Genomic DNA, 22,926 nt, shown 5'->3' with positions numbered 1-22,926 from the left:
CAGTAGCTGACTTTTCGCTGTTCGCCCTTGTTCCCTGGCAAAAACAAAGGGGGCCTTGTTTAACCGGGCGACGCCCCAGCCGGCATGAAATTTTGACATGTCTTACCATCATTTTTTATTTTGGTTTAGCCAATAAGAATACAATTTGGTCGGCTAAATCCCAAATTGCCAGCCCATCCTCATTCCTTCAGTATCCAATTAGATACCCAATAGGGTGCACCACGAGAAGGTGAGGATTGGACATTAGGTCAGAAGCTGTGATTTCATGTAACTAACTTCTGGATGCACTACTCATATCCTTAGGAAATTTCTTTTTTCAACCATATTTAAATCTATTTATAAAATCAGTTTTTTAGTAAAATCTCCAAAGGATAAAGAGTAACTTTTATTGCTATCAGGAGTCAATTCAATTCCATGTAATTGAAAGTTATCTTACTATGGTTAAACATGCCAATCTGTCATAAAATGCATTCTGGAAAGCAGTCCCATATTGAATATCCAAAAAATGTCACAAAGTCTGACTTGGTAAACATGAATTATCGATACTACCTGGAGGATCTTCTGGAATGACAATGAATTATTGCACTCATGCTCCCACAAATCTGAACATCTTTTCAAAGAAAATGCTGAGGTCCTTCTTCACTGAATGGCATACTGTCAATGTCCAAATGAGAAATTATCAATAACTGTATTTCTTAGTTTCATCACCCCATTTAGTTGTGCACGTATGCACGTGCACACAAAGACCTATATCAAATCCTAATAACATTATGTTTACCTCTCTCTTGCAACTAACAAACAAAGATACCATCTGTTTTGGAATTTCTCCTATATCTATTCTGTTGTCCAGATGATATAAGTTACTTGTTTATCATCGATCCTAAATCACACATGATCATGACGCACTGAACTACTGCAACACAAGCTTATAACTTTAACACAATTTAAGGTATCATTAGCTCTAAAAAAAACCTTATACTTTATTAAGGAGATTTCTCATTACAATTCAAAATCCAAGTACAGGTATCCCTCGATTAACGCAGTTAATTAATTCCTCGATGTTACCGCATATATCAAAATTACGTTAATCAGATATAATAATCAATGGTAAAAATTACAATTCGTCCATGATCGATTACTGTATTAATAATTATTTTTATATGGTACTCTTTTAGGAAAGATAAAAATGAATGCAAAGTAAATGTTTAATAAATACTTGTACCTACATTATTTACTGCAATTTTTTTATCAAAAGAAGTTATCAAGAGTCATTTGAACAGTTTTAGTTTTTTTCTTATCGGCATAAATTCTATGATAACAAGCAGAATGACTCTCCAGACCTCAGCAAACAAGCAATAAAACACAAAGAAAAAACACTGCAAATATAATACATGATAGTGCAAATTAAGTGGATATTGAATCCAACATTATTTCATAGCTGAATATAGACACTAAAGTTTTGTGCTGAATATATAGAAACTAAAAGTTTCAGCAGATGCAAGCATAAGCAACCTTATGGGCAACTCATAGTAAAGGTGGAGTAAGCTCCAGATCACTTTCCTTAGTATTTTCCTAAAATGTAAAGCACATCTCCTAGAGAACATGTATGATAAATAAGCCTTTGGCTCTCTATTTCAGTAATACATGATGGTTTATTTATTTTCAGTTATGATCTAGAAATTATTGAACAAAGAATAAAAAAAACAACTAAACCATACTATACTGACATCGGAGGTCGCAGTATTTCTTAGATACAATTTACTATGAAATATCACAAAACTTTACATAACGTGTTAAACCAAACTGACAGCAAAAAAACAGTGCGGAATATCACTCGTAACATATGAATGCACAGATGACCACCAAGCTATATACTGAATTGTGTAGGAATATTTATATTAAACAATTTGCATGTATCTGTCAGATCAGCTGCAAGTTCCACAGGGTTAAAGGCATGTAATCAAAACTCTTGCCATATATCAAGGGATTGCCACAATTAATTTCAGCACATTAATCAAATCCCGTGTTAAGCAAGGGATACCTGTACACCTATTTCACTTAAAAAACCATGAGACTAACAGAGAAGTAAATATTACATGGAAAATAAAAATCAAAAGCATCAATATCTAGATGTCACTCTTAACATGATCATGACATTTTAAAAAGCAAAGGCTAAAGTTACTGTAAGGAACATCTTAGCTAAACTTGCCCTGTTGAAAGTGAGTTTTAGCTGCAGATAAACAGAGGACAGCACTCTTTGTTTTCTTTATGTTTCTACTACTACAATGTGTGTGTGTATGTACCCAGTATGAATGAATATACCTCCAAACTTAATGAATTAGTAAATGGGAGCTGAAGATAAATTACGAGCTGCTTAAAGCTAACAAAGGTCATTTATCTTTAGCAGTTCATTCACTGATACAAGTTATTAGAAGAATTGTTCTTCAATGAAAACACAGTGAAACACATTTACTATGGCTGAATGATCACAGACATCTAATAAATGGACAAAATCCAGCCAGAATGCACCTGTTTTCGGTCTTCTACAGGTACATTTAATAAAACATTAGCTACTTTGGCCAAAATCACTTGATATTCAAACATTCAAAATGAGCCCACAAACTGAGACTATCAGTTGTAGCATTACCACTACCGGTGAGTATATACATTGCAATATTTAGAATACAAACAGGCTTATGTACTAAAAGATGGGAAAACCCTAAAAAAGGAGTTACATGAAAGATTTAGATATCTCTAAGTGTAGTCAAATAGAAACTATGGAACATCTTTTGATATGCCAATAACTGGATTAACCTTGCAAAAGATCTGCATATACCAAATATGCAGATAGGTGGCATATTGTAACAGGCCTGGGTTTGAAGAGCTTTGAAAGTTAAGTTGTTTAATTTAGAAAAAAAAAAAAAAGTGATATTAGTTAAATATTGTGTTGGAACTTGATTGTATGTTGGAGGTAAATTGATTTTAGTTAAAATGTTTATTTAAATATAGTCAATATAGTCATTTTGCACGGTAAGTTACATAGTGTAGTTATCGCACCAATGCAAAGCAGAACAATGGTGTCCAAGGCATCACTGTTTAAAGAATTCAATTAGAGGACCTAGGTTCAGTGCAACGTCTGTGAGATGTATGCACTACCAAGAGTGAGTTGACTTTGGTTTGAAAGTGATAGCAGTGTGACCAAAAATGCTACAAAAGTGAGGGTCAGATTATGAGCTTGAAGTGGTGGATGGAATAGAATACATGTGAAAACGTGTGCGATAGTGTAACAGATAGTATCGAAAGAGAATAAAAGTGACATAACTGAGAGAGAGAGTAAAAGTGATTGAAAAAATAGTAGTAGTTTGATGGATGTAAAGAATGAAGAGTTCACCATAATGACAAAGATAGTGTGTTTAAGCTGAGTGATACGTCGGATGAAGTGTAAGCAGGAGTTTTTGCAGAAATATATGGTGAGTGGATCAGCTGAAAACAGAAAGAAAGAAGTGCATGAAAAGAGAAAGGAATGCTTGACTAAGAGAAAAGGCAAAATTAAGAAAAGAGTCTTGTAAGGTGATTCTATCATAAGAGATAGAATTGATGAGAGAGAGAGAGATAAAACCATGCTCCCTAGGTGCCAAAATTAACAATGTTAGCGAAGCTATTAGAGCACAAAAGGATGAAGTGAAAGAGTTGATTGTTTTGGCTGGAATGAATGATTTGAAAGGAGAAAAGTATGGTATAAGGGAGGATATGAAAGAGTTACTGAAAGTAGCAAAAGAAAAGAGTGAGAGAGTTAAGATAGGAGTCTGTTGCTTGATATGAAAGAGTTGAGCTGAGAAAGAGATCCATAATAGCAAATGAGTTTCTGTGTAGGTTATGCAGGAGGAATGATGTGGAATTTGTGAATGTGTGGAGTGAGTTTGACAAATGAAACTTACAAGAAGGATGGTTTGCATGTGAATGGATTTGGTGTTCAGAGTCTGGAAAAAGTGTTGCTGAATAATCAGGAAAACTAGAGCTTTGGCAGGCTGGAGGGGGGGGCTAGTCAGTGAGTACACAGATACCAGTGAGGCAGTTAAGTGCAAGAATGTGCAAAACATGCCTAAGTTAGTACTTCTGATAACAAATCGGAATGGAATAGTTAATATAATAAAACGTCAGGCCAAAAATGGGCTTAAAGGGGTTTTTGCACTTTATATACACTAATGAAAGGAGCATTCGGAACAAGGAGAAGTTTATTGGTATTAGTGAGATATGGCTGACAGAAGATGATTTAGTTAGCAGGAATAGAATGTGAAGGGTATAGTGTGTTCAGGGAGGATAGAGGGAAAGAACAGGGTGGGTGAGGGGGATATTATTGATGATAGCCAATGAACTTCTCCCTTTGGTGGCAGTTTCAACAGCATAACAGTGAAAACAGCACCACATGTGCCAACAACTTTCAGACTTAATTTGATAGAGCTTGTTGTTGATCTAGAACTGCAACTAAGATAAAAATTAGTTGTCTGATGATCTGTATGTAATCAGTGTAGGGGATAAGCAGATGGTGAAAGTTTGAGAAATGAGCTGACCTAGTTGCAATATATGTTGTTTTTCAGCTTTGCACTTTCGGGCAAGGACTCAAGAAGATATTGCTCATGTCTGAGCAAAAATACCCCTGAGAGTGTTGGCATTTGTGCATCCATTATGTTCAAGTAAAGAAAGTGGGTAGGTGATATATCTGCCCTTAATTTTCTGGATTTCATCCCACACTTCTTTGCTGTTGGTTGTTCATATTATGGAAGATGTGTATTAGCTAGGATTCCTTTTGGTTCTGACAATGGATATGTCTTGCTCAAGCACGCATGAAAACAATGAGGTTTTCTGTTATGAGGTATCTTGATTTGGTTGGATAACATTTTTTATTGATTGTTCATTATTGTCGACAGTAACATTCAGTTAAGAACACACTGCATGGAAATTTTAAGCAGGAAGCAATCATCATCTAGTTTGGAGCAGGATAAATACCCCAAGTTTTCTTCTGTGCTTCCTTTGATACTTTAGGAATTGCAGTTGTGGCAGCTTGGGTAATACACTGTCACATGATTCATCGCATTTCTGATCAGAGATGAGCTGACTATTGAAGAACTGAATTCTGCTAAGGAAGAGAAAGTGAGCCTGTCTGCTTGCTCAATTTTCCATCATGATATACTTGATGTAGTACAGTTACCATGCAGGAATGGGAAAATGATTGCTCCCAAACATGTGTCATCAGTTGCTCACTTAAAGAGTGGGAGAAGGGAGGATGAACAGATAATTAAGCTGATGGCATTGAATGTTCAGGTAGGCATATGGAATTAGGTGTTGCTTCCTGTGTTTTTCCAATTTCCCATTTTGAAATCTGTCCATATCACTCTACTTGAAATTGTCTGTCATTCAAGAAGCTTATCTTTGTGTTCAGTGCTGAGTGCTACAGTTATTACTACCTTCTTTTCCTCAATCACTGTTGTTTTGTATGCCATTCATGAAGTTTATATTTGTGTTTAGCTGAATGCAACACTCCTTTCTTTTCCTAATCACATATGACATCCTATAGGTCTTATTTAGCAGGCTCTTGCTTGTTTTAGTCTTCTTCCTCTTAGTAACAAATTTTGTCAACGTTTCTTCTCTAACTCCACTTTTCTATTGATACTTTGTTTATAGTCATCATCATTAGTGTTCTATCTTTTGGCAGGTCCAATGGTATACCTCAGCAAATTCTCTTCCTCCAATTTCCCCCGTCTCTTGCTTCCTCCTTTATTTTTTTGATATTCTCTTGTGCCTGTCATATCATTAAGCATCATTAGTGGTCTCCTTCCTCTTGGTCGCTTTCCTTCAATTTTCCCTTCTATCATTCTTTTCAGTAGGCCATCTCCTCTTAATACATGTCCTATCCAGTTATGCTTTCTTTGTCTTATGGTCTTTAGTAAATTCCTTTCTTCTTCATCTTGTTGTAATACTTCTTCATTGGTAATTTTTTCAGTCCACTTTATTTTCTCCATAACCACATTTCAAATGCCTCCAACATTTGAGTTCTTTCTTTCCAACTGTCCATGTTTCTGACCCATATAAGGTCATACTCTAAATATAACACTTAATAAGCCTTTTCTTTAAATTTTTATTCATTTTATTAATAAACAAATTTTTCTTGCTATAAAATGCATATTTTCCTTTGTTAATTCCTTCTTTTATTTCCATGTCACATTTTCCATTTTCTTGTATTATACTACCAAGGTACTTGTATTGTCTCACTTGCTCTACACTTTCTCCATTCATCATTACCTTAACACTTCCTGATTTCCTGGAGACTCTCATTACTTTTTTTTTCTTTGTGTTAATTTTCATACCATACTTATTACATATATTTTCAAATTTTTGCATTAGGTGCTGTAGTTCATCTTTACTATTAGCTAATATTGCTTGATCGTCTGCAAATCTAATATTTTGTATTGTTCTTCCTCCAATAGTGATTCCTCTTTTTTCTACATCAAAATGCTTCTTTTATCATTTCTTCTGCAAATATATTGAAGAACGTCAGTGACAGGCAGCATCTCTGTCTTACACCGCTGCCAATCACACATCATTTTTTAGTTTTTTCTAATTTGTCTTTATTATGGCAATCTGGTTCATATATAATTCAGCTATTAACCTTCAATCTCTCTAATCTAAACCTATTTTGCATAACACTTCCATCAGTTTCCCATTTCACCATGTCAAATGCTTTTTCAAGGTCACCAAAACATATATAAACTTCTTTATTTACTTCTATATTACTTTTGCATATGGCCCTCATTATTCCAATTGCATCTCTAGTTCCTCTGTCTTTTCTAAATCCAAACTGACCATCCCTCAAAAAATACTCCATTCTATTATCCAATCGTTGATTTAATATTCTCAGCAGTACTTTAGAGGCATGCGAGAGAGTATGCTTATAGTTCTGTATTCAAGGTAGGATTGCTTTTCTTTTCAATTGGAATAAGAATACTCTCTGTGAAATCTTTAGGCCATTCTCCTGTTTTGTAAATGAGGTTGCATAGTTTCCATGTTTCTGTTATACCTTTGTCCTCCAGTTGTTTTAGGGTTTCGCTTGGCATTCCATCCACTCCTTCCACTTTTTAATTCCTTAATTGCTGTTTCTACTTAATTAGAAAGTCCTAATCTCTTTAGTATTTCAGGACCTCTTTCTTCTGTTGAGATTTCATTTTGCTCTTCTAATTCAATTATTGTTGGTCTTTCATTTTTTGCATAAAGTTCTTCAGTGTATTCTTTCCTGTTTATGCATGTTTTATGCTCCAAAAGTATAAGAGTATACTTTGCTCTAATTCTTAAATAACCTTAGACAAATTCAGCAAAGTATACTCTTATACTTTGCTGAATTACAAAGTATAAGAATTTAAAACTCTTATACAAAGCCTACAAAAAGGTGGTGGTAGTGAACCTTGGATTGCTGTCCAAATGTTTAATCCTCATCTTCTCACAGGAAGACCTGCAGCAGTCATCTCTCATTATAACAAACTAGGAAAGTCCTAATCAAAGTCTGAAAGACAAAATGCCCTCCTAAAGGAAACTCCGTATATAGCAAACTCTCCACTGTACAAACTGTTCTGTGGTTCCTATGAGATTACCATAATGAGAGCTAACTGTAATAAGTATTTCTTGGATGCTACACAAATGAGAATGGCAATTTTGGTAATCTTAGCTAAGTATGTTCTGTGCTGACTGAAACTATAGACAGATGTTAGAACTGTATGACAGAGTCTCAGTTTTACAAGATCACTGCTATTTTCAGCAAAGAACCACAGTGTAAAGTAAGCTACTGGAATGACCTTAACAGAATAGAAGGCAAGTGCTGTCTGTAATAAGCATTAATAGAAAAGATGTGAAGCTAGCAAGTAATTATTGAAATAACATATTGAAATAACTAATGTTGTGTGAGAAGCTATTGTATTCAACACTACATGAAGACAAACTTCTTTAATTGGAAACAGTTTCAAGAAGACTGATATGAGCAGTCTCACTGCAGGTTACAGCAGGAAATAAATAGAGGAATTTGAGTAAATTTAAAAAGAGCAGGGCTATTAATAATTTGTGTGCAGGCAAAAATCTAGTCATTTAGGCACATTTTTTTCTTGGAACACCATGCTCCAATATAAAAATTTATATACATGAAGCAAGAAGTCTTATTGATTACACATTATTGTTGACTGTAGCAATTAGTTGAGTAAGGACACACTGCATGAATATTTTAAACAGGAAGCAATCACCACCTAGTTTGGAGAAGGATAAATATAGGCATTATAATGAAAAAGAAATGTATATAGAAGTTGTGAAAATAATCAAAGTTGAACAACTTTCAGATATAAACTGAAGACTCAAATATTCTTATATTATTGGAGAAAAGCATTTAAAAATGAGACTAGACATTTGAAGAATATACTTTTATACTGACTGCTTTGATCAGGAGTGAGAGCATGGAATGAAATCACCTGCAGAGAGAGAGAAATCTGTTGAATAACTCAGTAGTGAAAATGAAATAAAAGAAGAGTTCATAGAGTTTTCTTTGCATTTGCTTAGAGAAATCAAACAAATATATATAAGCAGCAAAATATCATGGAAAGATTCTGAAAGAATATAAAAGATAAAAATCAATGAAGGCAGCAAAAATGCTTTGTAGGCTCCCGAGATATCTCAGAAATGGACAAATGTGTACTACAAAAGGAATCAAGACCATAAATATCATAAAAAAATGAAGATAAATATATTTAGATATATGCAGAAATTAAACATAAAAAATTAACACATTCGTGCCAGTTATAGGCTATATAAATAACTGATAAGTGAAATTCTATATTTGATTGGTATGACTAAATTTCTGAATCTGTAGTATTTAGTTTATATTTATATTTTATTTTTCTTGTTTTTGTGGCATTTTATTTATATTTCTTAGATAGGGTAAACGGCCCTGCCTACTCCCTATACGGGAACAAATAGGCGTTAGGTAATTTTGATTTCTTATTTCTTTGTTGTTTTCTAAAAATACTATTTCTATACTCAACATTAATTCCCCCTCCCCCCCCCCATCATACCTGCAGCGAACCAAAAGTAGAGGTTCTATTTTTAAGAACTTAGTACAGAACAGTGTCCTAACAATCTATTTCAAAATAACTGACAAGGGACATTTATATTAAGGATTTTTGAGAATTATCTTTATTCCTTATCAAAAATTATAGAGACAACTACTGTGTTACAGCAAAACTTTACTTTAATATAAACCAAAATGAACACTCGACGTTTTGACCTTCATATCAAGATCATCATCTGGAGCATACACATATATACAAAGAAACAAGCTGCAATCTACATGGTTTGCTAAAGTTACTGACCAACCGTTACAACAATTATTGGCCTAAGCACTAGTGAGGGGGAAAAAAAAACTTTACTACATCAAAGCTAGAGTCCTATTATTATTATCTATTAGGTTATGAAATTAAATTAGGCTGGAGAAGGGATGCTTAAGGGTCAAAGCTGTATAACTGAGAGGAGACCTCCACATAGCCTTTAAAGGAATGCGGAGAACCAACCAGGGCTTCTGACCTAATGTCGAATCCTCACCTTCTCGTAGTGCACCCTGTTGGGTATCTACCTGGATACTGAACGAATGAGGATGGGCTGGCAATTTGGGATTTAGCTGACCAAATTGTATTCTTATTGGCATAAACCAATATACAAAATGATGGTACAACATGACAAAATTTCATGCTAGCTGGGGCGTCATCCGGTTAAACAAGGCCCCCGTCATTTTCGCCAGGGAACCAGGGGGAACTGCGAAAAGTCAGCTACTGGAACAAATCTGAAAGCACACCCCAATTCAACATCACCAGAGTTAAAGATCGGTACTATCAACATAAGCCTGAATGGAAAGAAATGGAGATAGCTGAGGAATTAGATAAGTACAAGATCGACATAATAGGGGTGACTGAAACAAAAAAGACAAAATCTGGTGAGATCTTTCTGAGCAATAAATACAAAATGTTATATTCAGGCAATGACAATCAAGGAAAAGAAGGAGTAGCCATAGTATTCGACACAAAATATGAGGCTAAACTTCTTGAATGGCAGTCAGTATCAAGTAGAGTGATGTGGGCAAATATCAGAATGGGGAATTGGACAATGAGACTTATCTGTGCCTAGGTCCCACAGAAGGTTCTACTAAGGTAGAAGTAGAGAAATTGTTTTATGCTTTAGAGAAAGCAACTGATGTAAAAATATTTATGTAGCTCCATAAAGACAAGGCATTTTTACATAAAATTTTACCAAGGTCAAGCCCAGTAAGAACTGTAACCTGTACATAGATGTTTGTTAAATGTAAATAATCCCTATGGGAATTGTATATGCCCTCTACCAAATAAGGGAATATTCTAGAAGGTGTAAGATTAAGGCAATACCTTGCCACAAGTAAACAGTGTATTTTTAGCTCCTTATAAAGACATAAAATTTTGTGTGTATTCCACATGGAAATGCTCAAGGTCAGTGCTAGGTGGACGGACAAAAGCTTCAAACAAATGTCCGCTGCCAGAACGAATAGGATTTGGGGAGTGTTAGAGAAAAACAATGGAAGAGTCAGTCAGAGAAAAGGATCAAGGGTTTTCACCGAACTGTTCGAGGGTCCCATGTCTCCATGCAAGGATTCGTAAGTGAGTAAATAAAAGACGTTGGCGAAAAGATCGCGAATGAGTGATTTCAGTTCCAGAAGTTTTCATCGGTGACCCAGAGATCATTGGTCGGTCGGCAATTATCTGCCAAATGTACGCCATCGGAAGCGTGACTTCTGGAGAAAGTATGCCAGAGGCCTAAAGGAAGGATGAGAGGAGCCGATCTGCCAGGCAATGAATAGACCCCTGATGACAACTCTACGCTGGGAGCTATAGTCCAAGGAATAGGAATCTTCAAGTGGAAGGCAATTGCTCCATTGCCTTCGACGCACATGCAACTATTCCGTAATCTGAAGACCCTCCGCCCATGTCCCAGGAAGATACTGACTCCGCAGGCCATCAACAAGTCTATCGCCGGCACAAACAGGGAGCGAAAACCTGACACAGAAGAAAAAGGAACAGAACTCCAGTGTGAAGCCAGATCAATAGAGGGTAGTCACCACCAAAGTGAGTGTATCTGTTTTTCCAATTTTTCTTTGAGTTTTTAAGGGATCTTTTATTAGTGGACTGTAAGGTAGAGGCTGATCAAAATAGGCATAATTAACAGTTGAAGATTAGAAGTTAAATAATAGTCAGGAATTTGTATGTGAAATACGTCAGAGTGTAACTGTTTGCCAAATTGGTGAAATTTGCCTATAGAATATTCCCAGCATAAAAGGGAAGGAGCCTTTGTACATAAAAGATATGGTCTATGTGCTCGATATTTAAGAGTTAACAGTTAAGTAACATGCACCAAGGCTCAGTGTAAATGATTTGTGTTATAATAGAAAACCTACTTAAATGTGTGATATAATTTGTATGACTAAAATACAGGAATTTAACTAGTCGATTTATATAGATCTGAATTGAGATGATTTATTCTATTACTGCAAGCTTAGTGTAAATTGTTTTATATGAATTAACTTTGTTGGTTAAATATTAATAGAGTGTCACCTGATATTTAATTCTTTGATGTGCTGTTCCGAAAAAATATTAGAATCTATTAGCGGAAACCCAGGAGAAAGGATAGTAAAGGATAGAGAGTAGACCGCAATTGCAGATAGTAATTAATCAGGGATAATTTGAATGTAATAGGAACATTACTGGATGCATTTAACACTTCTTATAACTAGAAAATGCACATCAGTGGCACAGCTTCTAATCAAATAAATTTTCTGGTGTCCAAAGAATAAGAAGGCAGTATAGCATAAAGAAGAAATCCATAAAGAGCTTTTACAGAGATAAAGAGATACCAAAGAGTATAAATAAAATAGTCCCCCCCCCCCCATTTACACTAATAATGAAAAAGGAAAAGTTGGTCCTTGTTGGGGATCTAAATAGCAGAGTAGGAAATGATTGTGAGACATACAAAAATATTTTGGAAAAATTTGGAGAAAAGAGCAAAGCTAATAATAATGGCAAATACCTGTTGGATTTCTGCTCAGCACATTGACTGATTATTACTAACACCATGTTCAAACATAAAAATGTGCACAAATTCACATGGAGAGAAGAGGCTAGGAATAAGAAAAGTCTCATTGACTATATTATTGTTGACAGATGTTTTCTCCCTGATGCAGGAACCAGAGTGTACAGAGGAAGTCTTATCCTGCTCAAGACTAAATAGTGATCACTATTTAGTCTTGAGCAGGATAAAACTGAATTTCATATTGAAAAGAATAACATGTAAGAAAGTTTTAAAGCGAATAAAAGTTGAGCAGCTCTCAGATGTGAACTGTAGACTAAAATACACAAAGATTATTGAAGAAAAAATGAAAGAGTCTGAGAACAGGAATCAAACATTGGAGATTCAGTGGCAAGCATTGAAGAATACCCTGATTGATTCAACTAGCTAAACAAAATTAATGGGAGGACTTTGGCAAGAATATAGAAAATAAATATCAAGAAGGGGTAAGATATTCTGGAGGTTGTTGAAGATTAGAAATGGAGAAAAGAGTGCTGTAAAAGGAGTTAGAGATTAAAGGTGACATGAAAATGGGAGAAAAAGATATCCTTGAAGTATGGAGTAATTACTTCGAAAAATTGCTAAATGAAACAAGCAGAGTGGTAAAAAACACTCAACAGGCATACAGTCTGGAATACATATCCATACTTGAAGTAGAAAAAGCCATCAAAGGCTTGAAATGTGGAAAGGCAGCAGGAGTAGATGACATTCGACCAGAAATGGTGAAGTATGGTGGTATAAAAGTCTGAACTATGCAGTGCAGTGACTGCACTGCATAGTTCAGAAGGCCTGGACAGAGGGATGAATTCCTGATGATTGGAGTAGAGCTCTAATAGTACCCCATATATAAAAAGGGAAATAAAACTGAATGTGAGAATTACAGAGGTATATCCCTACTGAGTGTTCCTGGCAAGATTTATGCAAGTATACTTGAGAAACAGTTGAGAAGAATTGTGGAAAAGCTTGGTGAAGAACAAACTGGATTCAGGCCAAATAGAGGCTGTCAGGATTAGATTTCACTTTACGACAAATAGTTGAAAAATCGTGGAATATAACAAAGATCTGTATTTAAGTTTCGTAGATCAGGAAAAGGCATATGACAAGGTACCAAGAGAGAAGCTATTCAATACGCTACAGTTATATGGTGTCGATGGGGCATTATATCAAGCAATACTTAATCTTTATTTGAGTTGTAAGTCAGCAGTTAGAATTGAAGGAAGTACAGGAAGATAGTTTAATGTTAAATCTGGTGTGAGACAAGGATGTACATTATCCCCTCTGTTATTCATTATCTATATGGATCACGTTATGAAGGAAAGTGGTATTAAACATGATATCAAAATTGGAGATGTTAATGTCAGCTCTTTGCTTTATGCGGACGATGTTATACTTCTAAATAAATCCGCTACAAGTTTGCAAGATTCCCTGACTAAATTGAATAACTGTTCTAATAGATATGGTATGAAGGTCAGTAATAAAAAGACAAAGACAATGAAAATAGGTAGAATCGTTGAAAATGTCAACTGTGTTGTGAACGGAGAACCTGTGAAGCAAGTAAAACATTTCAGCTACTTAGGAACGATTTTTAGTTAAGATGATAAATCAAATATGGAAATAGACAACAGAATCAACAAAGCTGGTATGGTAGGAAGTCAGTTAAATAAATTCATATGTAATAAGGGAGAAATTAGTCAGAACACTAAATTAGCTGTATACAAGACAGTGTTCAAAAAAGTTTTAACATATGGATCAGAGAGCTGGGTCAGAACTAAAACACTTTACCAAAGACTAGAGACCGCAGATATGAGAGTGCTGAGAATGATTAGAATCGTGAACAGATGGCATCAGTGGCAATATCATATTAAAAACGAGGATATTAGGAAAGAACTAGACATTGTCAGCATCCAGAAAAGCGTTAGCAAAGCTAATCTTAGATGGTATGTCACTTAAACAGAATGGGCAAGGAAAGATTAGCAAAACAAGAAAACAAGAAATATTAGCAAAACAAGAAAATGACACAGAGGAAGTCCAAGATATAGTGGATTGATACAGTACAAAGTGCCTTAGAAGATAGAAATATAAGATCGGATAATGTTGGAGTCTTAACAAGTAACAGATTGATTTGCAGGTAAATTGTAGATAGGAAGTTAGTAAGGATGTAAATTTTTCATGTAGTACTATCATATCCTGTACACCTCCTTGAGGGTACAGAATTTGATTATGATGATGATATATAAAACTATGTGATGATACATATAAATTTCAACCAATTGGTATGGAATAGTTTCCAATAAAAGCTGAAAATTGCTTAAAGTCCTAAAGTATGATGGAAACTAAGTAGCCTGAATATGTGCCATCCAAATTCTTGGAATTTTTATGCCACCATTATTGTTGAGATTAGGGTGGTTAATCAGAATTTCACAGGCTTCTTTCAATTTTCTTTCATACCAGGTTTTTGTATGATGTAAAGAGGAATTTTGGTTTTTACTGTGTTTGCCATAAAGGACAAGAATTCATAATACATTTTTTTTTCCCACAGACATATCAATATACATAATAACATACATAAAATGCAATACATGTAAACAATATTTTTCACATAATACAAACAAATACAAAAAAAAAAAAAAAATGAAGAAAATTTGAATTGACAATATAATATATCATGAATACAATATTTTGTTTTGCATGACAGGCACCAATGAGATATGTGATTAATGCCAATCATTACTTGCCAGTATCCAGCAGTATCACTTACCTTACTCTGTAAGCATTGTGTTATGACAGGAGTGTTTTAAAATTGATTTCTGGAGTAACTTACTGCTGTAAAGTTAATTATTATTATTATTATTATTATTATTGTTCCGGGAAACTCCAAGGGGTCGACAGACTCATCGAGGGAGGCCCTAACATCATGTCAAGAACAACTATTCAACATTCACACAGTATCTATCATACCTTGCCTTGAACTCATTTACGGTCGTAGCACCCACAACAGACTCTGGAAGCTTATTCCACTCATTTACCACTCTCCAAGTAAAGAACCTAGCTCTAACACCTTTGTCAACCACGCTCTTGCCCAGCTTCCATGCATGGCCCCTAGTCCTCCCACCACCAGTCATATTTTCAAATATATCTTCTGGATCAATCTTATAAAAACCCTTCAGTAATTTGAATGTCTCAATTATATCACCCCTCCTTCGCCTATCGTCCAATTTCTGCAACCCACAAATCTTCAACCTATTCTCATAAGGTTCATTCCACAGACCTGCTATCATCTTGGTCACTCATCTCTGGACCCTCTCCACTTCCTCCCCATCACGAAGAAACCCTGGTGCCCATAGCTGGGTACAGAAGTCCAGATGGGGTCTTATCAAGGCTCGATACAGAGGAACAACAACTTGTTCGTCTCTGCATGTTAAAGTATTTTTCAGAAGCCAAGTGATTTCGTGAGCTGTTTTAGTTACTTTTGCAATGTGTCCCCTAAACTTCAACTCCATATCCACCAACACTCCCAAATCCCTGGCCTCATCAATCTCCTGGAATATGGTTCCACCAATGCGATATACTGCTGCTATTCTTTTCACCCCAAAGTGCATAACCTTACACTTTGCCACATTAAATTGACATCCATTTTTCCTAGCCCAGTCCTCCAAACTATCCAAATCATCCTGTGCACTCACAATTGCTCTACCCAACTTTGCATCATCAGCAAACAAGTGAACACTTCCTCTCAGATCCTTTCCAATATCATTGATGAACAAACTGAAAAGCAGTGGTCCAAGAACAGAGCCCTGTAGCACTCCACTAGTCACAAGACGTCTTTTAAACTCCACTCCTGAATAAACCACTCTTTGATATCTCTCCTTCAACCACCCTCTTATCCATCTCACCAACCCTATATCTATACCCATCTGCTCCAGTTTACTGATTAGGGTTCCATGTGGTATCCTATCAAAGGCCTTGGCAAGGTCCAGTAGTATCACTGTAAACCCATTACCCCTATCCAGTTCAGCCGTCACTGTGTTATAAAACGTGAGCAAGTTACTGAGGCATGATCTACCCTTCACAAAACCATGTTGTCCCCCATACAATATCCCATTTCCATCTATCCAATCCTGTATTCTTTTCTTGACTAATTTCTCTAAGACCTTGACAATGATTCCTGATATGCTAATCGGTCGGTAATTTACAACAGCAGTCTTGGAACCACCTTTATGCAGTGGAACTATTTTCCCCTCTTTCCACCCGCTCGGGACTAACCCAGACCCGAGACTCAAATTAAACAAAATGGTCAAGGGTACTGACAATTCTTTAGCTGCTTCTCGTACAACACGAGCTGGTATACCATCCAATCCCACAGATGTATTGACATTGAGGTTATGCAATAGACTACTCACCTCCACTTCATTAACCACAATTCCCGTATAATCTACTGGTTTATTCGTTTCTGCAATGTCACCACCTGGATGATATACTTTTGCAAAGTGCTCACTCAGTAACTCAACTATCTCAACTGATTCAGTTACCTCCCTACCATCGGCATTCTTTAAAATCAATCTGCCATGTACATTTTTCCTTTTACTTGCTACATATCTAAAAAACTGTTTAGGATTCTCTTTAGCCTGCATGGCCAATGTTCTTTCGTAATCCTTTTTTGCTTTTCTTACCACACTCGTCACCCTTCTGGCCTGCGCTTTATACCATTCATGTGCCTGCCGGTCACCTTTCTCCTTAAATTCCCTCCATAGTTGTTTCTTTTTTTGCAACTCAAGCTTAATGGTGTTATTCATCCATTTAACCCCTACTTGATTTATTATTTGGACTCTAGGTATACAGTCAGCCATTGCTTCATGCAAGCACTTCTTAACTACCTCCCATGCACTATCAACTTCTAGTCCTTGCAGTTGTACATGCCATGGCACTGAACCAATCAAACTCCTAAGCTTGTCATACTTTCCAGCCCGATAATTCCACATGTACCCTGTCTTAATTGAAAATTCTACACCTTTAGCCACCTCCCAAGTCAAGACTCTATGATCACTCTCACCGATTGGTGGCAATGTGGTCATATTTGTTACAGCCAAATCCTCAGATGTAATTACTAGGTCAAGCACTCTCTGACCCCTAGTATTTTCCATTACATGCTGTCGCAGATAGTTATCCCTTAATAACCGCATAAAATCCAGTTCCTTCCTCCCGTGTGTCCTCTCCTCACTCCAATCAATGCGACCATAGTTGAAATCTCCCATAATAATCATCCTCCTTCCACCCATTTCTTCTATTTGCTTGTGTATACTGTCACCACCATCTTTTCCATCACCTGGTCTATAGCAGCACCCAATTGTGTATTTAGTTCTGCTAGCCACAATCTCACACCAAATGGCCTCAAATGTGCTCTTTTCTCTATCCTGCAATTCAACTTCTATTCTCCTTGGCTGGAGCTCATCAGCTATCATCAACAATACTCCTCCCCCCATTTTATTCTCTCTGTCATTCCTGAACACACTATACCCATCACATTCAATCCCACTAGTTATATCATCTACAGTCAGCCATGTTTCACTAATACCTATAACCTGTGGTCTGGAAGTGCCAACCATGGCCAAAAACTCTTCCTTCTTGTTCCTAATACTCCTAGTATTAGTGTACATGAATTTAAGACCCCCATTAGCTCCAACCCTACCTTGATGCCTTATATTAACTATCCCACTCAGATTTGTTGTCCTTATTTGCTCTGGCATATTATATTCATTCTTACATTCAACTACCTCCATAAGGACTGTATCTCTACTCCCCCCCCTTAACAAATCTAGTTTCCCTGAATTTGCACATCCACTACATTCAGCAACACTTTCTCAAGTCTTCTTACACCGTAACCATTCAAATGCAAGCCATCCATCTTATATAGATCCTTTCGCCCATCAAACTCACTCCACACATCCACAAATTCCACACCACTCGTCATACATAACCCACGCATAAAGTCATTCGCAATTATAGCCCTCCTTTTAAACATTTCACTGTCATACCGTGGCAAAAGACTAATCATTCTAACTCTCTCACTCTTTTCTTTTGCTACCTCAAACAATTCATTCAGGTCTTCTATCATTTCCATTTTATCTCCTTTCAAATCATTCGTACCTGCCACAACAATCATTTCTTTCACCCTTTCCTTTTGCTCTCTAATAGACTCAGTTACGTCCTTTATGGTCGCACCAGGTTGGTACGATTTTATCAAATCCTCTACTAACACACCTCGTACTAACGAGTCTCCATACAGCACTCTATCCTTCATTTTGTTCATGTTCACATTCATACGTCTATTTTTCCTGTCATACCTTTTATTATTGGTTGGTTCATTCAGTCTACTTTTGTTCATGCACTCTAGCTGCTGTTTTGCTCTTTCTATCGCACTATTCAACAACGCGATCTCACTCAATGCATCTATCTCATCTTTTTTGTTCTCTGAGAAACCATTTATACTATCATTCACACTTTCTACATTCACACTCTCACAATTTTCATGTACAACCTTGCCGTTTCTTGTCATATCCGTATTTCCTTCATTCTGAAGGTTGACAAAAATATCATATAATTTCTGAGCAATGAAGTTCGTAAAGTCAAACCATCATGCTGCCCTCATGAACAACACCTGACTGAGCATCTTCATACTGAATTAAGATCATATCATTCAGACTTTAAAGCATTAACAGCAAAAATGAAGTCAAACCTTAGCCTTCTACGAGTAATTATATGTACCTGTATGTGTCTTTAATAATTAAATATTTTAGAAAATATCTTGTGGTTCCCAAACATCTGAAAAATGCTGTGGGCTCTTGGACCTAGGAAACTTGATTATCCTTAGTAAACAAGATTTGAAGAGTTCAATGAATAGACTGATTTGTATACACAAGCAAAATAGTCTTTGCATGGGTTTGCATCCTGCATTCTCCTCCCCTTTCTGAAAACAACATTTAATTAAACTTAAAAAAAGTTGTAAAAAAACTTATATGGTAACAGTAGCTCATAATTATATGAAATGCTACTTTGATGTTGCTGGAATTAAGAAGAAAAGGAAAGGAAACTGTCTGCAATCATTTGTTTTCTTTTGAAGTTTTTGTGGATAATGCAGGATATGATCATATAACAGAAATATCACTAGTCATATACAGTATACATCACAATGCAAATAAATAAATAAATAAATAAATAAAATAAAATAAAATTTTTATGTAATGCACAATATGTACTTGAAATAACATTATTTCTTGAAATTGTGACTTAAGTTTTTTAGTTTACAGCTGCTAAGGTTACATTAACCCTCTCATGCATAAGAGTTTCATATGAGACAAAAATTACGTCCTCAGATGAGGACATAATTTTTAACATATACAGGCAAAAAAATTTAGCAAAATTAATGAATTCATGGTAATACTGTAATTAAATGATACTATATCATAATTATAATTTTTTATAAATAAATATAAAAATTCATGCATGAGAGGGTTAATATTTTGTGTTTATCCTGACAAAGTCACAATTTTATAGTGACAAAACTGGTAATTTATATACTGTACTACTATGGCTCATGAAAAAATTCCAGTTATTTTCAGTATTAAACTTCAATGGTCGAAAGCTTTTTTTTTAAAGTTGAAAGATTTAATATCAATAATCAACAGTTCAATAAGTTCATATACACAAAAAGTTATCCCAATGTTCTAATCCAACAAGGTATATAAAATCTAATAACTTCAAAATTGAAATTTATTTTAGAACGATATCCTGACTTAAAAACCCTGGATGGAAAATTCTTAAAAGGAAAGATGATAGACATTTTTTAGAAACCTCAAATTTAATTAATTTGAGGATATTATTTAATACTGAAATTATATTGTCAGGATCAAAAATAGTACAATAGTAATCTACCATTTATCTGACCTTCAATTAATTGACCATTGCATCATCAACCGACTTATGGTACAGAACCATGTAATTGTACTTCAATTATCTGACACTTTATCAGAATGGCAAAACTGTCTTCCCAATGTGATCAGAAAAAGGGTAGATTGCTGTATTTAGGAAAGTGAAGAACAAAGAATTATACAAAAAAGTTCAATTATATGAATTTAAAACATGATACAGTAAAAATATAACACAATAAAACATTAAATTATGACATTAATGGGAATTTTTGTAAGGAGACTAAGGGGGAAAAAACCTGTGGTATATGACAAGACAGTAGTATCTGAAAGTGTGCTGGTTGTTTTGAGTACAGAAGAAAAAGAAACTAATTAAAGGTGTTATAGCACTTATGAAATTACTTACATATTAAGTTAAATTTACTTTTTGAGAGTAAATTTAAGTTTGAGAGTAAGGGAGAGCATCTAATCTTATTTAACTCCCATGTGTATAAGGCTAACTAGTCACTTCCACCAAGTTAGTATTAGTATCTAAAATAGTAAAACTTAAGTTTTGATATTCTAATTTACATATTTTTAACTTCTAGTCCAGCCATTTTACAGTAACAGACAGAAAGAGAGAAAACCCAAACAGTTTTTGCTACCTTTATAATTATTTTCCTTTTTAACTGATTTGGTGATGGCATTTGCAGTCCATCTCTTTCAATTGACTGAGTAAGAAGCATATCTGAAAAATAAAAAGATGCTTAATATGGCTTAGGATTCATAACTATTTTGGATAATAAGTCCAATATATAATTAATAATTACTGATAAGTATTCTTATTATGTTAAATATGTATAACATTGCTCCCAAAACATTAGATTCCTTGCTATGTAACAGTCATCTTAGCGGAAAAAGATTAAAATAAGGATTTTATCATTATAACCAATATTTATCAATTTGAATTTCATTTTTAAGAGATAATGGTAAAATTATGCCAAATAATAAGTAAGCAAATCATTTAATTAAAATTATAAATGAAGTTTATCTATTTACAAAACAATATTAGATACATTAACTTGCTATTACAGTTTTAAGAAAATCATTGAAGATAAACCTGCAAAATATACAGTGTCAAAGTGAGTTAATAGGAGAAAGTAATCTTACTGTCTTTGCTCAACCCAGCCAAGAAAAAAAACTTCCTGCCATAAACTCTTCCAGCTAAGATCAAACCTTAGATTTAACCATAATTCAAGTTTATGTTTCTGTGGGTGGTGCTAGCATAGTTCATATTACAAGCAGTGCTGCATGTGAAGTACAGCACTGCTTGTAATATGAACTATGCTTCATATTATGCAAACAACTATGATCTCATTCATTTTTGTGCACTATTCTTCACTCCTTCCATATTCTCCTAAATTTTTCATGTGCAAGTGCAAGAAATGTGAATTGAGGAAAATGAAATGACTAAAATTAAAGACATAAGGAAAGATAGCAAAAACTTTAGGAGAATATGGAAGGAGTGAAGAATATTGCACAAAATATGAATGAGAACATGAAAGAAGTAGCTGAAAGTAATGTGGATGAAGCGAAATAATGTGCTAATGCACCATCTTTCGCAGAACAAAACAGCTAGAGCAACTGAAGAAAAAGGATTGTCATATAGTGTAGCAGGAGGGTAAATGAGAAGAAAAAAAAGTGAATGGGGAAAGTATGAAATTGTGAGAAACTGGGAATAAAGAAAAGGCATTGTATGAAGATTCAATGATAAGAGGTATACTTAATGAGAAAGTAACAAAGGCATGTATCAATGATATTAGCGAAGCTGTTAGTTCACAGAAGAGAGAAGTGAAAGAGTCGATTGTTCTGGCAGGAAAAAATTATTTAAAAGGCAAAAAATATGCAATGAAAAAGGATGTCAAAGATTTATTTAAAGAAGCAAAAATGAAGAGTAAGAAAGTAAAGATTGTGAGTCTGAAGCCTTGGTATGATAGGACAGAACTGGGAAGAAGGACCATGATTGTTTTTGAGTCAATGAGAAAATTGTGCAGGAGGAATGGTGTGCAGTTTATGGAGTGAATTTGATGTACAAAAGGACTTATATATGCCTGAAGGACTACATTTGAATGCATTTGGACTTGCATGCTTGGATAAAATGTTATTTAGTGCGAGTCTGAAAATACAAAATCAGGGAAAGTAGAGATATTAAGGGAGATGCAATCAAGCATGTGTCTAGTCATCCCTAGGGCAAATGAGTATACAGAAATTATTATGCAATACTGAAAGTGATTTCACAGGGTTGGTAATGGCATTACACTAATCAAATGGGTTGTTAATGACATTGCACAAGAATAATTATGAGACCAAAGGGATGTTGAAATGCATTTATAGAGTGAAGTATCAGAAATAAGGGAGAGGAAGTTTTGGTATTGGTCAGCTCAATTTGACAAAAATTATAGCCATCAGTGATACCCATTTGACCAAAAAAAAAAAATGGTATAGTTATAGGGATGGAATGTAAAAGATACTGTATTTTCAGTGAGGATAGAGGGAATAGGACAGGAAGTGAAGTATTGCTGATGATAGCTGAATAACTACAAGCAACAAAATTAGAAGTTAAAGAGGATTTTAGGCCTCGAGAGATGATTCGTTTGGGGCTGTCCAGTGTGAGATATTTGTTGGTTACTGCTGTAGACCAGAGGGTGCACAGGAGGATGTAGATGCTATGCATCAGCAGATTAGCACAATGAATGCAGGCTGGGCAATTATTATGTTGGACTTCAACTATGGGGCCATAGAGTGGAGAGAGGAAAGGAGTCATAGCAAGATGGAAGTGAAATTTATACAG

The 22,926-nt window shown here is 35.2% G+C and overlaps 1 protein-coding gene across 1 annotated transcript in view; it reads right to left on the bottom strand.

Annotated features, from left to right (window-relative positions):
- Window positions 1-22,926, bottom strand: part of sl (small wing phospholipase C gamma 1) — a 546,737-nt gene that overhangs the window by 368,041 nt on the left and 155,770 nt on the right. The window contains exon 12 of the mRNA XM_090398565.1: window positions 20,741-20,823. Coding sequence (XP_090254691.1) covers window positions 20,741-20,823 — 83 coding nt within the window. The remainder of the gene's footprint in view (window positions 1-20,740; window positions 20,824-22,926) is intronic.

This window comes from Typopeltis vanoorti, chromosome 9, assembly GCF_054136105.1.
Source record: "Typopeltis vanoorti isolate ZY-2024b chromosome 9, IOZ_Tvanoo_1.0, whole genome shotgun sequence".
Taxonomy (NCBI): domain Eukaryota; kingdom Metazoa; phylum Arthropoda; class Arachnida; order Uropygi; family Thelyphonidae; genus Typopeltis; species Typopeltis vanoorti.
The sequence above is the reverse complement of the archived record's forward strand: the minus strand, read 5'-3'. Positions and strand labels throughout refer to the sequence as shown.